Here is a 15,179-nt window from a genome sequence, read left to right on the forward strand (position 1 = left end):
GGAGTTCCAGACCAGCCTGGCTAACATGGTGAAACCCCATTTCTACTAAAAATACAAAAAATTAGCCAGGCATGGTGGCACACACCTGTAATCCCAGCAACTCGGGAAACTGAGGCAAGAGAATCGCTTGAACCTGGGAGGCGGAGGTTGCAGTGAGCTGAGATTGTGCCATCGCACTCCAGCTTGGGCAGTAAGAGCGAAACTCTGTCTCAAAAATAATCATAAATAATAATTTCTTTCTTTCTTTCTTTTTTTTTTTTGAGACATGGTCTGCTGTCTTATGCAGGCAGAGGAGTACAGTGGCATGCTCATTGCTCATTGCTGCCTCGACTTCCTGGGCTTGAGTGATCCTCCTGGCTCAGCCTCCCAAGTAGCTAGGACCACATGCTTGTGCCCCAGTGCCCAGATAATTTTTAAATTTCTTACAGAGATGGGGTCTCACCATGTTGCCCTGGCTGGTCTTGAATTCATGGCCTCAAGTGATCCTCCATGCCTTGGCCTCCCAAAGTGCTGGGATTGTAGGCGTGAGTCTCTGCACCTGGCCAGAGAATGATAGAAACTTTAAAGAAAGTCAGAACGGAAAATGCCAGAATGAACTGAATTTTGAAACGTTACTAAAGACAAAATGGGCGTTTAAAAAAGAGCTTTTGGGCTGGGCACGGTGGCTCACGCCTATAATCCCAGCACTTTGGGAGGCTGAGGCGGGCAGATCACAAGGTCAGGAGATCAAGACCATCCTGGCTAACACAGTGAAACCTCGTCTCTAAAAATAAAATTTTAAAAAATTAGCCGGGCGTGGTGGCAGGTACCTGTAGTCCCAGCTACTCGGGAGGCTGAGGCAGGAGAATGGTGTGAACCCAGGAGGCGGAGCTTGCAGTGAGCTGAGATCATGCCACTGCACTCCAGCCTGGGTGACAGAGTGAGACTCCATCTCAAAAAATAATAAAAAAATAACTTTTGGCTGGGAACCATGGCTTACACCTCTAATCCCAGCACTTTGGGAGACCGAGGCAGGTGAATCACCTGAGGTCAGGAGTTTGAGACCAGTCTGGCCAACATGGTGAAACCACATCTTTACTAAAAATATAAAATTAGCCAGGCATGTGATTAGCTGTAATCACGGCTACTTGGAAGGCTGAGGCAAGAGAATCACTTGAACCTGGGAGGTGAGGTTGCAGTGAGCTGAAGTTGCACCATTGCATTCCAGCCTGGGCAGCAGAGTAAGATTCTATTTTTAAAAAAATATATATATCTTTTGAGGCCGGGCATGGTGGTTCACACCTGTAATCCTAGCACTTTGGGAGTCCAAGGTGGGCGGATCACCTGAGGTCAGGAGTTCGATACCAGCCTGGGCAACATGTGAAACCACATCTCTACTAAAAATACAAAAATTAACTTGGCATGGTGGCATGGGCCTATAATCCCAGCTAGTGGGAGGCTGAGGGATCCCTGAGCCCTAGAAGCGGAGGTTGCAGTGAGTTGAGATTGCACCATTGCACTCTAGCCTGGGTGACAGAGTGAGACTCTGCCTCAAAATAAAATTTAATTAAATTAAAATAAAAAGATCTTTTGAAGGGCAGAAAGAGTAAGAGAGGGATTGGGCTATTTATCTTGCTAAGTTGGTAATGTTGATGGGGTAACAGAAAACAACTCTATTTAACTCCTGTTGAGTGATTTTCAAATGGGAAACAATGGGAAAGGTAAAGCCACCTTTAGATAAGACAATCCTTAAGGTCAGGCCTAAGACAGATGATTCCTTTCTAGCAATGTGTGGTTTACCTCTAGCACTACCCTTATCCCAGAGGAAGTGGTCTATATAAGTTGGTTGTATCCAAACTTGCATCTAACTTTTATCAATTCTGAAGTAGTGGAACCTAAATCATGAAATCTGCTTTATCAAGATCAGCGGTCCCCAACCTTTTTGGCACCAGAGACTGGTTTGGTGGAAGACAATTTTTCAATGTACCAGGGTTAGGGAGGATGGTTTTGAGATGAGTCAGGTGCACGAGATTTATTGTGCACTTTATGTCTATTATTATTACACTGTAATGTATAATGAAATAATTATACAACTCACCATAATGTTGAATCAGTGATATCCCTGAGCTTGTTTTCTTGCAACTGGACCATCACATCTGGGGTGATGGGAGACAGTGACAGATCATCAGGCCTTAGATTCTCATAAAGAATGCACAACCTTGGCCGGGCATGGTGGCTCACGCTTGTAATCCCAGTACTTTGGGAGGCCGAGATGGGAGGATCACTTGAGGTCAGGAGTTCGAGACCAGCCTCACGAGCATGGTGAAACCTTTGTCTCTACTGAAACTACAAAAATTAGCCGGGCATGGTGGTACATGCCTGTAATCCCAGCTACTTGGGAGGCTGAGGCAGGAGCATCACTTGAATCTGGGAGGTAGAGGTTGCAGTGAGCAGAGATCGCACCATTGTACTTCAGCCTGGGCAACAAGAGCTAGTCCCCGTCTCAAAAAAAAAAAAAAAAAGAAAGAAAAAAGAGTGTACAACCTAGATCCCTCACATGTGCAGTTTACAACAGGGTTTGTGTTCCTATGAGAATCTAATGCCGTCACTGATCTGACAGGAGGCGGAGCTCAGGTGGCAATGCGAGCAATGGGGAGTGGCTGTAAATACAGATGACACTTTGCTGGCTAGCCCACCACTCATCTTCTGCTGTGTGTCCTGGTTCCTAACAGGCCATGAACCAGTACCAACCTGTGGCCCTAAGGTTGGGGACCCCTGATAAAGATTATCTGTGGACTTTGTATATGACCTGTATTTTTTTCCCAGATGTCAAGTACTTTAATTATTTTTTTTCTCTAATTTCAAGTTATGTGCACAGTGCCCTGAAGATCTTTAAGACAGCAGAAGAATGCAGATTAGATCGTGATGAGGAAAGGGCCTATGTGCTATATATGAAATACGTGACTGTTTATAATCTTATCAAAAAAAGACCTGATTTCAAGCAACAGCAGGTACCTTTTATTTTTGCATTGTTATTTCCTAAGTTATTTTGCATAATGGAGCTATTGATTTTTTTCTAAAAATTTTAAGTAATAATGAAATTTAGCTCAAATTATATGCAGCATCATCTCTCTCATGTAGATAGAAAAAGGAAACTAAAGATACAGTGTTATTATTTACAAATGTGTGTAATGTGTGAACTCGTGCATATTGTTGGATTTGCCATGGATTAGTACAAGTTTATAGCAACATACAGATTCATAATTTTTTTCTGAGGTAATTAATCATTGCTAGGTCAAGTAGAAGAATTGAGTTTGCTCATTAAGTAAGAAAACATGGCTGTTTTTTAAATAGTAGTTTTATTGTACTTTCTTAAGATTCAAGGTTTAGTCTCTTGTTTTTATGTGACAGCTTTTTATATATGACCGACATTGTAGCCATATTAAAAATCTCAGTTTGCAAAATTGATACTGATCACTCCCTAAATCTTTTTTTCTTCTTCTTTTGAGATGGAGTTTCACTCTTGTTGTCCAGGCTGGAATGCAATAGCGTGATCTCGGCTCACTACAAACTCTGCCTCCTGGGTTCAAATGATTCTCCTGCCTCAGCCTCCCGAGTAACCGGGATTACAGGCATGTGCCACCACGCCTGGGTAATTTTGTATTTTTGGTAGAGATGGGGTTTCTCCATGTTGGCCAGGCTGGTTTCGAACTCCCGACCTCAGGTGATCTGCCTGCCTCAGCCTCCCAAAGTGCTGGGATTAGAGGCATGAGCCACTGCGTCCAGCCCACTCCCCAAATCTTTAAACTTCTTTTTGCTTTTAATCCTATGAACAGGTGCTTGTCTTCCATTTGGCTGAAACCATGGATAGGGAGGGCAGGGGCAATATAAATGAAGAGAAAAAACTGATGACTAGGATAAGTGTTGATAGAGAAAATAGATATATTTCATTTGTATTAGAAACTAGCAAAAGAATACTGGGCGTGGTGGTTCACACCTGTAATCCCAGTACTTGGGAGGCCAAGGTAGGTGGATCACCTGAGATCAGGAGTTCGAGACCAGCCTGGCCAACATGGTGAAACTCTATCTCTACTATAAATAAAAAAACTAGCTGGGTGTAGTGGTGGGCGCCTGTTATCCAAGCTATTTGGGAGGCCGAGACAGGAAAACCACTTGAACCTGGCAGGCAGAGGTTGCAGTGAGCCAAGATCGTACCACTGCACTCCAGCCTTGGGATAGAGAGAGACTCCATCTCAAAAAACAAACAAACAAACAAACAAAAAACAAACTAGCAAAAGAAGAATGTGAAGAATGTAGAGGCTCATTAAACAAATGTGAAGGATGTTGTGTTGCTGGGTTTACCTTTACTTAGAAACAATCTTATTGCCTGTCAGTAGTAACAAAATACTGCCTGTAGATTTTTTACTTGGTAGAGAAGCCACTCTCAATTAATAATAAGATTTTATTTTGTTCTTTGGTTGTAGAAATTGGCTTGTATTATTTAAATTGACTTATTGAAATAACAAAATTTCTTTTTTTCTTTGATCTTTTTTTTTTTTTTTTAATCTACTTTGAGATGGAGTCTCGCCCTATCACCCAGGCTGAAGTGCAGTGGCACGATCTTGGCTCACTGCAACCTCCGCGTCTCAGGTTCAAGCGATTCTCCTTCCTCAGCCTCCCAAGTAGCTGGATTACAGGCTCTCGCTACCACGCCCAGCTAATTTTTTTGTATCTTTAGTAGAGACAGAGTTTCACCACGTTGGCCAGGCTGGTCTCGAACTCCTGACCTTGTGATCCGCTCCCCCCCCCCATCCTCCCAAAGTGCTGGGATTACAGGCATGATCCTGTGAGCCACTGTGCCTGTCCACTTATTTTTATTTTTAGAGGAGTGTGACTTTTGGTTGTTAAGGAATGACTTTAATATTTTATTTAATGGTGATAAATCATTGCTGGTGTTTCTTCTCATTAGCAAAGTTATTCTAATAATAGTTACGAGGTTTTTTTTGTTTCTGTTTTTTTTTAAGACGGAGTCTCGCTCTGTCGCCCAGACTGGAGTGCAGTGGCACAATCTCGGCTCACTGCAACCTTTGTCTCCCAGGTTCAAGCGGTTCTCCTGGCTCAGCCTCCCGAGTAGCAGGGACTACAGGTGTGCGCCACCATGCCCAGCTAATTTTTGTATTTTTAGTAGAGGTGGGATTCCACAATATTGGCCAGGCTGGTCTCAAACTCCTGACCTCGTGATCCGCCTGCCTTTGCCTTCCAAAGTGCTGGGATTACAGGCTTGAGCCATCATGCCTGGCCAATTACTAGGTTTTTAGCTCTATCTTTGAAGAAGGGACCCCTTGCAATTTGGAGGTTCGTTCATCTGTCCACAATGGTTGAATTAGTCCTGCTCTGGGAGAAATATTGCTTAACATTTTTGGACATACTTATCTGCAGATAAGAGACAGAGGCCTTCCTAAATTCAAACAAGTTTTTGCACAGTCTATGAAATATGTTAAAGTAGAATTGCTTAAAACATAGTGTAAATGGTGCTCACTAAAGTAAATATTTTTGAAAGTCTTGAAATTTGGATAACTTTGGCAGTTTTGTTGTTTGCTGTTTTGTCTGTGTGGTAGGGTTTTTTTTCTTTTTCTTTTTCTTTTTTTTTTTTTTTTTTTTTTTTTTTTGGTGACAGTCTCACTCTGTTGCCCAGGCTGGAATACAATGGCACGATCTTGGCTCACTGCAACCTCTGCCTCCCGAGTTCAAGCGATTCTCCTGCCTCAGCCTCCCGAGTAGCTGGGATTACAGTCACCCGTCACCAAGCCCGGCCTAATTTTTGTATTTTTAGTAGAGACGGGGTTTCATCATGTTGGTCAGGCTGGTCTCAAACTCCTGACCCTGGGTGATCACCCGCCTTGGCCTCCCAAAGTGCTGGGATTACAGGCATAAGCCACCACGCCCAACCAGGTTTTTTTGTTTTTGTTTTTGTTTTTATGTTCTTGTTTACTTTTTGCTTTATTCTTGAAAGTTAATAGTTATGTTTTTTCTATGACAAGGTTGGGAATATTTTTGTAGCTACCTCTTTTTTTTTTCCTCTTCTTGAGAAGGTAGTGAGTACATTTAAATAGATGAGATGTTTCCATTTCCATAGAGTCTCTGTTGCATTTCCAAAGGGAGTATCGAGGCAGAGAAGTTCAGGTTGAGAAGCTCTCTGCAAAGGCTCAGATAACTTAGGCCATTATTTCATATGATTCAGTAGTTCAGTTCCTGTTTTTCAGAAAAATGATTATTTTCATTTGCTGTGTCCAGGGCGCTTCATCTGCTTCTGTCTTAGAACTGTTTTTTGTTTGTTCTGAGACAGAATCTCACTTCCGTCACCCAGGTTGAAGTGCAGTGGGCACAATCATGGCTCACTGCAGCCTCGACTTCTGCGCTAAGCTGATTCTCCCACCCCAGCCTCTAGAGTAGCTGGGAGTACAGACACACAACACCACACCTGACTAATTTTTAAATGTTTAGTAGAAACAAGGTCTTACCCTGTTGCCCAGGTTGGTCTCGAACCCCTGGGCTCAATTGATCTGCCTGCCTTGGCCTCCCAAAGTGCTGGGATTACAGGTGTGAGCCACCTTGCCCAGTTGCAGAACTGTTTTTTGTTGTATTTTCTGTAGCCCAGTCTCTCTAGTGTTCTTCAAGTATGTGAGGTGCTAAATTTACTAACAAGGTATTTTCTGTTTTTTACCCTTTAAATCAGGTAGGGACTGAATATATGTCATTGAACTTCCTTAGAAACTTGTATTTTCACTCTTATACTAGAAAATGTTTGAGATTTAGGCTAGGCACAGTGGCTCACCCCTGTAATCCCAACGCTTTGGGAGGCTGAGGCAGGCGGATCACTTGCGGTCAGGAGTTTGAGACCATCTTGGCCAACATGGTGAAACCCCATCTCGACTAAAAATACAAAAATTAGCAGGGCGTGGTGGTGTGCATCTATAGTTCCAGCTACTCAGGATGCTGAGGCAGGGGAATCACTTGAACCTGGGAGGCGGATGTTGCAGTGAGTCAAGATAGCACCACTGCACTCCAGCCCGGGCGACAGAGTGAGAGTCTGTCTCAAAAAAAAAAAAAGGGGGGGCACAGTGGCACACCTGTAATCCCAGGACTTTGGGAGGCTGAGGCAGGCAGGTCACTTGCGGTCAGGAGTTTGAGACCATCTTGGCCAACATGGTGAAACCCCATCTCGACTAAAAATACAAAAATTAGCAGGGCGTGGTGGTGTACATCTATAGTTCCAGCTACTCGGGATGCTGAGGCAGGGGAATCACTTGAACCTGGGAGGCGGATGTTGCAGTGAGTCAAGATAGCGCCACTGCACTCCAGCCCAGGCGACAGAGTGAGAGTCTGTCTCAAAAAAAAAAAAAAGGCACAGTGGCTCACGCCTGTAATCCTCGCACTTTGGGAGGCCGAGGCAGGTGGATTACAAGGTCAGGAGTTCACGACCAGCCTGGCCAACATGGTGAAACCCCGTCTCTACTAGAAATACATAAAAAATGAGCCAGGTGTGGTGGCAGGCGCCTGTAATCCCAACTGCTTGGAAGGCCGAGGCAGGAGAATTGCTTGAACCTGGGAGGCAGAGGTTGCAGTGAGCCAAGATCACGCCACTGCACTCCAGCCTGGGCAACAGAGCAAGACTCCATCTCAAAAATAAAAAGAAAATTGAGATTTAGATAAAACATTAATTTAGCAAGCTCTCTCACTAGTAGAGAAGGACACTACATTTTATTACTTATCAAAAAGTCAGCTTGTGAATAATTTTTTCAGGGTTATCCGAAAAAGCAGAGAAAGAAAATGTATTGAAAATATTAGTGTAGCAAATTCTAGATAAAATTAGAATTGTATTTTAACATTTTTATGACTTTCTTGAAAATTCTTAATATTTATTGGTAAACCTATTTTTGTTTAGGATATCATGAAAGTTGTTTGAATTCATATGTTCAGGAGTCAGGAAAGTTCTGGTAAACCTGAGAAGCAAACGTTTTTAGTTATGTAATAATTGGATGTTATTTTTTTCTTCTATTAAAATTTTGAAAGTATTTATACTTACTTTAACTGTGCTCCTTTAAGAGCACAGAGATACATAATTGACAGGAAACCTCACTAGTATTAGGGGGATATCTGGTAGTGTGTAACAGACATGCCCAAACATAAACAATGTTTTGTGTTTAAATAGGTTTAAGCTGGGCTTACAGGCTGGCTTTTTAGTGAGTTCATGTGTAAAAATGAATAAAACAAGTCATAGGATTTTTGGTTTTACTTTGCATTTTGTGTTTATTCAGAATGATTACATTATGATTTCTGTTAAATGGTTCTGTTAATGTAATGATTACATTCTACTTTCTGTTAAGAGATTGCATTAGTAGTCAGGACATAGTGTGCTAACTGAAATTATTGTAATGTTCAATTGATATGATATTGAACAAACTGCACACTTTTATTGGAATTACATAGTGAAGGGTCCTTCTAATATATTTAGGCTTTAGAAGAATCAACCAAAGAAAGCATGATCTACTTTTAGGCTAGATAGACATATGATAACTGTTATCAACAGACTTTTTTTGAGACAGGGTCTCACTCTGCTGCTCAGGCTGAAGTACAGTGGCACGATAATGGCTCACTAAAGCCTTGACCAAGCTATCCACCTGCTCTGGCCTCCCAAAGTGCTGGGATTACAAGTGTGAGCCACCCGGCCTGGCCATCAACAGATTTTTCTTCTTAAAAATAAGTCTTATGTTAACTGGGACACAAAAATTAAAACTTTTGCTATGTCATTCATATTCTGTTCTTGTGTTACCACATACTCTTTTGAAATTTAAAAAGTGTTTAGAATGATAGATTGTTGAGCACTGGTATATTGGATTAGAGCTCAGATCCAGTTTTTCTAAGTTATAATATTTGTAAATGTCTGGCAGTTTTCTTTAGAAAAATTTAATTCTTCATATGCTCCAGGTTGTATTGTGCTACTGGACACTGGTCTTATGGGAATGAATTATTTACTGTTAGTTTTTGTTGTTGTTTTGAAATGGAGTCTTGCTTTGTTGCCCAGACTGCAGTGCAGTGGCACGGTCTCTGCTCACTGCAACCTCCACTTCTCGTGTTCAAGCAATTCTCCTGTCTCAGCCTTCCAAGTTGCTGGGACTACAGGCACGTGCCACCATGCCTGGCTAATTTTCGTATTTTTAGTAGAAACGGGGGTTTGCCATGTTGGCCAGGTTAGTTTTGAACTCCTGACCTCAGGTGATCCACCCACCTCAGCCTCCCAATGTGCTAGGATTACATGTGTGAGCCACTGCACCCAGCCTACTGGTAGTTTTTTTGTTTTGTTTTGTTTTCCTTTTTTCCCCCGTCCTGAGACGGAGTTTCACTCTTGTTGCCCAGGCTGGAGTACCATGGCACGATCTCAGCTCACTGCAACCTCCACCTCCTGGGTTCAGGTGATTCTCCTGCCTCAGCCTCCCGAGTAGCTGGGATTACAGGCGCGCGCCAGCACGCCTGGCTAATTTTTGCGTTTTTAGTAGAGACAGGGTTTCCCCGTGTTGGTCAAGCTGGTCTCAAACTCCTGACCTCAGGTGATTCACCCGCCCCGGCCTCCCAAAGTGCTGGGATTACAGACGTGAGCCACCACACACAGCCTACTGTTAGTTTTGATCTGCCTAGTTACAGAAGTTATGTTATGTTTGTTTATTTGTATCATAAGTAATCTGTAAGTTATATCTGTTTATATGGGCTGTTATATATGTTTATGTGGCTCCACCATTACAGCTCTTCATGACTGAGAGCCAAAGATGGGTACTTCTGAGCTACAACCCTTCTTTTTACAAATTATGATTATTATAATTTGTAATAAACTGTGCTAGTAGGCTCTATTTGCAAAGTCATATTGACATGTTGTGGCAAATCCTTGATCCAGGAGTCATTCAACTGACTTAACTAGCTACTGCCATGTCATACCAACCTTGATTTGAAAATATCTGATTGTAGTATCTAATGAGTGACCTCTTGGAGTAGTGATGTAAAAAAAAAGCAACAACAACTTCATTGTACTTGTCAGTAAATTATATGCCAAACCTTTTACCGTTTGCATTTTTTAAAGGTAGATTATAATTTTTTTTTTTTTTTTCCAAGACAGAGTCTCGTTCTGTCACCCAGGCTGGAGTGCAGTGGTGCAATCTTGGCTCACTGCAACCTCCGCCTCCTGGGTTCAAGTGATTCTTCTGCCTCAGCTTCCCGAGTAGCTGGGATTACAGGCATGTACCACCATATCCAGCTGGTTTTGGTATTTTTAGCAGACATGGGGTTTCACCATGTTGGCCAGGCTGGTCTTGAACTCCTGTTCTCGAGTGATATGCCCGCCTTGGCCTCCCAAAGTTCTGGGATTATAGGTGTGAGCCACCGTGCCTGGCCTAGATTATACTATTAATTATTTATTTTCTATCATTTGGTTTTTTAGTTGCTCAGAGTTTCCTAATGTGTAAATGTACAGGTAAAGTACAGGTGGAAGCAAAAATATCTGTTTAGAACAAGTAAACAAAACAAATTTCATGTTGTATCTGTACACAGTTTGCTTCATTGTGAGACCAGAGGAAGAAAACTAGGTACATATTTTTAATAAGATACTTTAGGCCGGGCGCGGTGGCTCAAGCCTGTAATCCCAGCACTTTGGGAGGCCGAGACGGGCGGATCACGAGGTCAGGAGATGGAGACCATCCTGGCTGACACAGTGAAACCCCGTCTCTACTAAAAAATACAAAAAAAATAGCCGGGTGAGGTGGCGGGCGCCTGTAGTCCCAGCTACTCGGGAGGCTGAGGCAGGAGAATGGCGTGAACCCGGGAGGCGGAGCTTGCAGTGAGCCAAGATCACGCCACTGCACTCCAGCCTGGGCGGCAGAGCGAGACTCTGTCTCAAAAAAAAAAAAAAAAAAAAAAAAAAAGAAAAGATACTTTATTCTTGAAAAGTTTTTTTCTTTGGCACTTATAAATAACAAGAATGTTATTTATACTTTTTAATGGTGACTTACAAATAAGTCAAATTTATGAACTAGTGGATCTTTTTAACTTACTAATGGTATGAAGACATACTTTTGAGACATTTGGAGAATAAATTATACGTGTGTATAGGTTAAAAGTTTTTAAAAATCTTCCATCGTAATAAAACAAACTTCCCTTTATATAAGCACCATGAGTTTAATGATTTTAGCACTAGTGTTACATGCAATGCCCAGTACTAACAATATGGGATGGTTTTCCTATAATTTTAGGATTATTTCCATTCAGTTCTTGGACCTGCAAACATCAAAAAAGCCGTTGAAGAAGCTGAAAGACTCTCTGAAAGCCTTAAACTAAGGTACAGATATTATGAAATACTTAAAATAATGTAAATTTAGAAGATAAAAATAATATTTAAGATTTACTGATTTATATCTGACGATTCGTATAATAGTCCAATTTTTTTTTTTTAGACAGAGCCTTGCTCTGTCGCCCAGACTGAGGTGCAGTGGTGCGATCTCGGCTCGCTGCAAGCTCCCCTCCTGGGTTCACGCCATTCTCCTGCCTCAGGACTGCAGGTAGCTAGGACTGCAGGTGCCCACCACCACGCCCGGCTAATTTTTTGTATTTTTAGTAGAGACGGGATTTCACCGTGTTAGCCAGGATGGCCTTGATCTCCTGACCTTATGATCCACCTGCCTTGGCCTCCCAAAGTGCTGGGATTACAGGCGTGGGCCACCGCTCCTGGCCCCAGTGTTTCTGAGTTATAATATTTGTAAGTTTCTGGCAGTATTCTTTAGAAAAATTTAATTCTTCATATGTTCTTTGGTGCATTCTGCTCCTGGACACTATGCTTATGGGAATGAAGTATTTACTGTTAGTTTTGATCTGCTTAGTTACAGAAGTTATTTAAATTTAGAAAAAAAAACCTGATTCTGGTATTTGCCATGACTTGCTTACAAGGTTTATAAAAATAATTACATAACAAAAACAGTATGTTTCAGTTTTTAGTCATTAGTCTTTTTTTTTTTTTTTTTGAGACAGAGTTTCACTCTTGTTTCCCAGGCTGGAGTGCAATGGTGTGATCTCAGCTCACCGCAACATTTACCTCTCGGGTTCAAGTGATTCTGCTGCCTCAGCCTCCCGAGTAGCTGGGATTACAGGCATGTGCCACCATGCCCGGCTAATTTTGTATTTTTAGTAGAGACAAGGTTTCTCCACGTTGGTCAGGATGGTCTGGAACTCCCGACCTCCGGTGATCCGCCTACCTCGGCCTCCCAAAGTGCTGGGATTACAGGCATGAGCCACTGCACCTGGCCATTAGTCATTCTTTAAAATTTAAATTGTTTCCCTTATCAACAACATAACGTTGTCATGTAGCTCCTAGTAGATAAATTTCTGCCTGTATCTGTAGCATAAAAAATGTTAATAGATAAAACCAAAAGCATTCTCAGCAATGTGATACAGGAGAGAACAATGGAACTGGTTTTAAGTGATACAAGCTGCCAAAGCCTGGCTAGTGAAAAACGGCAAACTGAGAGATGTTTGATGCAAATAATAAATAGAAGGAGGAAACCGAAAGATTTAACCAGGGTGACATATTTCTTTCCTGGCTTGAATTTTTTTTTCACTAACAGTGTATCATATGTTACTTGTATTTAAAAATATTCTGACCAGGAGCAGTGGCTCAGGTCTGTAATCCCTGCACCTTGGGAGGCCCAGGCGGCCGGATTACTTGAGGCCAGGAGTTTGTGACCAGCCTGGCCAACGTGGTAAAACCCTGTCTCTACTAAAAATACAAAAAAAGTGGCAGGCAGCTGTAATCCCAGCTACTCAGGAGACTGAGGCAGGAGAATCGCTTGAGCCCGGGAGGCAGAGGTTGCAGTGAACTGAGATCTTGCCACTGCACTTTAGCCTGGGTGACAGAGTGAGACTCCATCTCAAAAAAATAAAATAACTCTCAACTTATAAAGGAAGTCATCGAGAAAATGATTCATTATTTAGATATTTACTTTTTATGGCCTGATAGAATGGCTCATCTTTCAGTGTAATGAGGTCCCTGTTACTAAATAACCGCTGGGTCCTTTGCAATTCTAAGGCTTTTTAAATGTACTTTGAATTTTTCCTGTGTATAGGTTATTTTGCAGCTAGATGTGGAGAACCTTTTCACTCTGTTTTTTTCCCTGTCTGTCCTCTCCCAGCCTCCTGCCCCATGTTGGTGTCTTTCATGGACATTTAGAGCAACTCTGTGTGAACATATCTTCATATCTGTCCTGTCCTAATTCTGTAATAAGTCAACCACAGAGCTCTTTTCCTCCTTTAAGTCTCTGAAATCTGCATGACTAGGATTTCTCTCTTGTCAGGCTGGCAGTCTGAGAACGGGCATGAGGGTATATGCTCTCTAGGTTTCGAGAATAGATTATAGCTTTAAAGTGAAAGCCCTCAACATCTTGGGATAAATTCTCTGCTAAATTCTGCCCAGTCATCTGACGTCATGGTCTACGACCATGGAGGCGTGTGTGCCCAGCGGGGTCCGTGGCCCGCTGTCCCGTGTCCCAGGGGTGGCTGCATGGGCTCTGGGGTGGCCACTATAGACATAGTCCCAGATTCTGAAAAAACGCTTTAGCAAAAAGACCTAGAAAGTGGCTAGAAAACAGATTTCAATATCACCTGCCTTTAAGGAATACTTGTTAAGCATTTGTTTGCCTGTCCCATTTCTTATTATTGTCTTTTTTCATGGACACCTCTCATACCATAGACTTAATCCATTTCTGTTACATTCATGTTAGGGGAGGTCTTAGACGTAATTTTGACCAAGTCTGGAGGTATCAGAATCCTAGTAAAAGGGATTAAGCGGGTAAAATAATCACAAGTCAGTTTCAGAGAGCATGCCTTGCTCTCACTTCAGCTTACCAACTGAAGCTGCAAAGTAGGAGAGACATCAGCTCTAATTCAATTAGATTTATGGAGACTGTAGAACAAATGCAAGGTAGGCGGTAAGGTGTGGATAAGAGAAGAAAATAGGAAAAAAGAATCTTAAAGTTTTTTCATTTCTGCTCTCAAAAGGATTTAGGCTGACTGTGCTTACTTCTTAGGGCAGACAGTTCACAAACTGTTCCAGCATAGAACACTGCTAGAGAAGAAATATAGAGCAGTAGGTAAGTGTATGGAGCCAGACTCCCTGGGTATGGATCCCAGTTTTTTTCTTATTAATTGTGTGAGCTTGGGCAAATTACTTAGCCTCCTTCTGCCTCAGTTTCCTCATCCGTAACTAGGATAATCATAAAACCTACCTCATAGTGCATTAAGAAAATTAACATTTACAAACACTTAGATGGTGTCTGGCACATATCAAATACTCAGTAAGTGTTTGTACTATTTTCGTTGTTATTAATAGTGGAAGCATTCTTGTTCTGTAATACCTTTCGTCCTGGCCCTCTAGTGATTTGCATTGAGGAGGCAAGGTAAAACAGTTGCATAATTTTGCTCTTTCACTTCTGTTTCTAACAGTGAAATGATGCTGGCATATGAGATAGGCAGGAAAGTGGTGTTGATGTTTCCATGGAGATTATAGGGATACATGTTTGCTATTCTATGACCGAGTTCTTAACACAGTGCAGTAGAGAAGTGGGGGAAGTGAGCACACCAATAAGCAAGGTCCTGCTGGAGATTTGAGAATCCATTATCCCTGCGTATTGCCTAAGCAGATGGAATATGGTGAAACATCTGTTTTTGTAAAATTCTATCTGAAGTTATTCAGTTTTTCTTTTCTCCTCTCACATCTCTTGATGGGTTCATCATTCACTTTTGTTCCATTTATTTTATTTTAACACACTAATTTTCATAGATCTGTTGTTTTCCCAGTAGAACTTTATAATTTATTTTGAAATATTTTCTAATTTCCCTTTCTTCCTTGACCCGTGGATCATTTAGAAATGTGTTGTTTAATTTCCAAATATGTGGGATTCTTCTTATATCTTATTGATTTCTAATTTAATTTCATTGTGGCTAAAGACATTCAGTCCTTTTAAATGTATTCTTGTTTTATGGCTCGGCATGTGGTCTCTCGGTGAGTGTACCATGTGCACTTGCAAAGAAAATGTGGTTGTTGAATATACTGTTCTCTATATGTCATTCAGGTCAGAATGGCTGATAATATTCAGATCTTCTTTGTC

General features: G+C 41.8%; 1 protein-coding gene across 4 annotated transcripts in view; it reads left to right on the plus strand.

Annotated features, from left to right (window-relative positions):
- USP8 (ubiquitin specific peptidase 8) overlaps positions 1 to 15,179 on the plus strand; it is a 79,103-nt gene that overhangs the window by 15,547 nt on the left and 48,377 nt on the right. For all 4 annotated transcript variants that reach the window (XM_050797138.1, XM_050797141.1, XM_050797140.1 and 1 more), the window contains exons 3-4: positions 2,846 to 2,990; positions 11,277 to 11,362. In XM_050797138.1, the coding sequence (XP_050653095.1) occupies positions 2,846 to 2,990; positions 11,277 to 11,362 (231 nt within the window). The remainder of the gene's footprint in view (positions 1 to 2,845; positions 2,991 to 11,276; positions 11,363 to 15,179) is intronic.

The sequence above is a fragment of the Macaca thibetana genome, chromosome 7, assembly GCF_024542745.1.
Source record: "Macaca thibetana thibetana isolate TM-01 chromosome 7, ASM2454274v1, whole genome shotgun sequence".
Taxonomy (NCBI): domain Eukaryota; kingdom Metazoa; phylum Chordata; class Mammalia; order Primates; family Cercopithecidae; genus Macaca; species Macaca thibetana.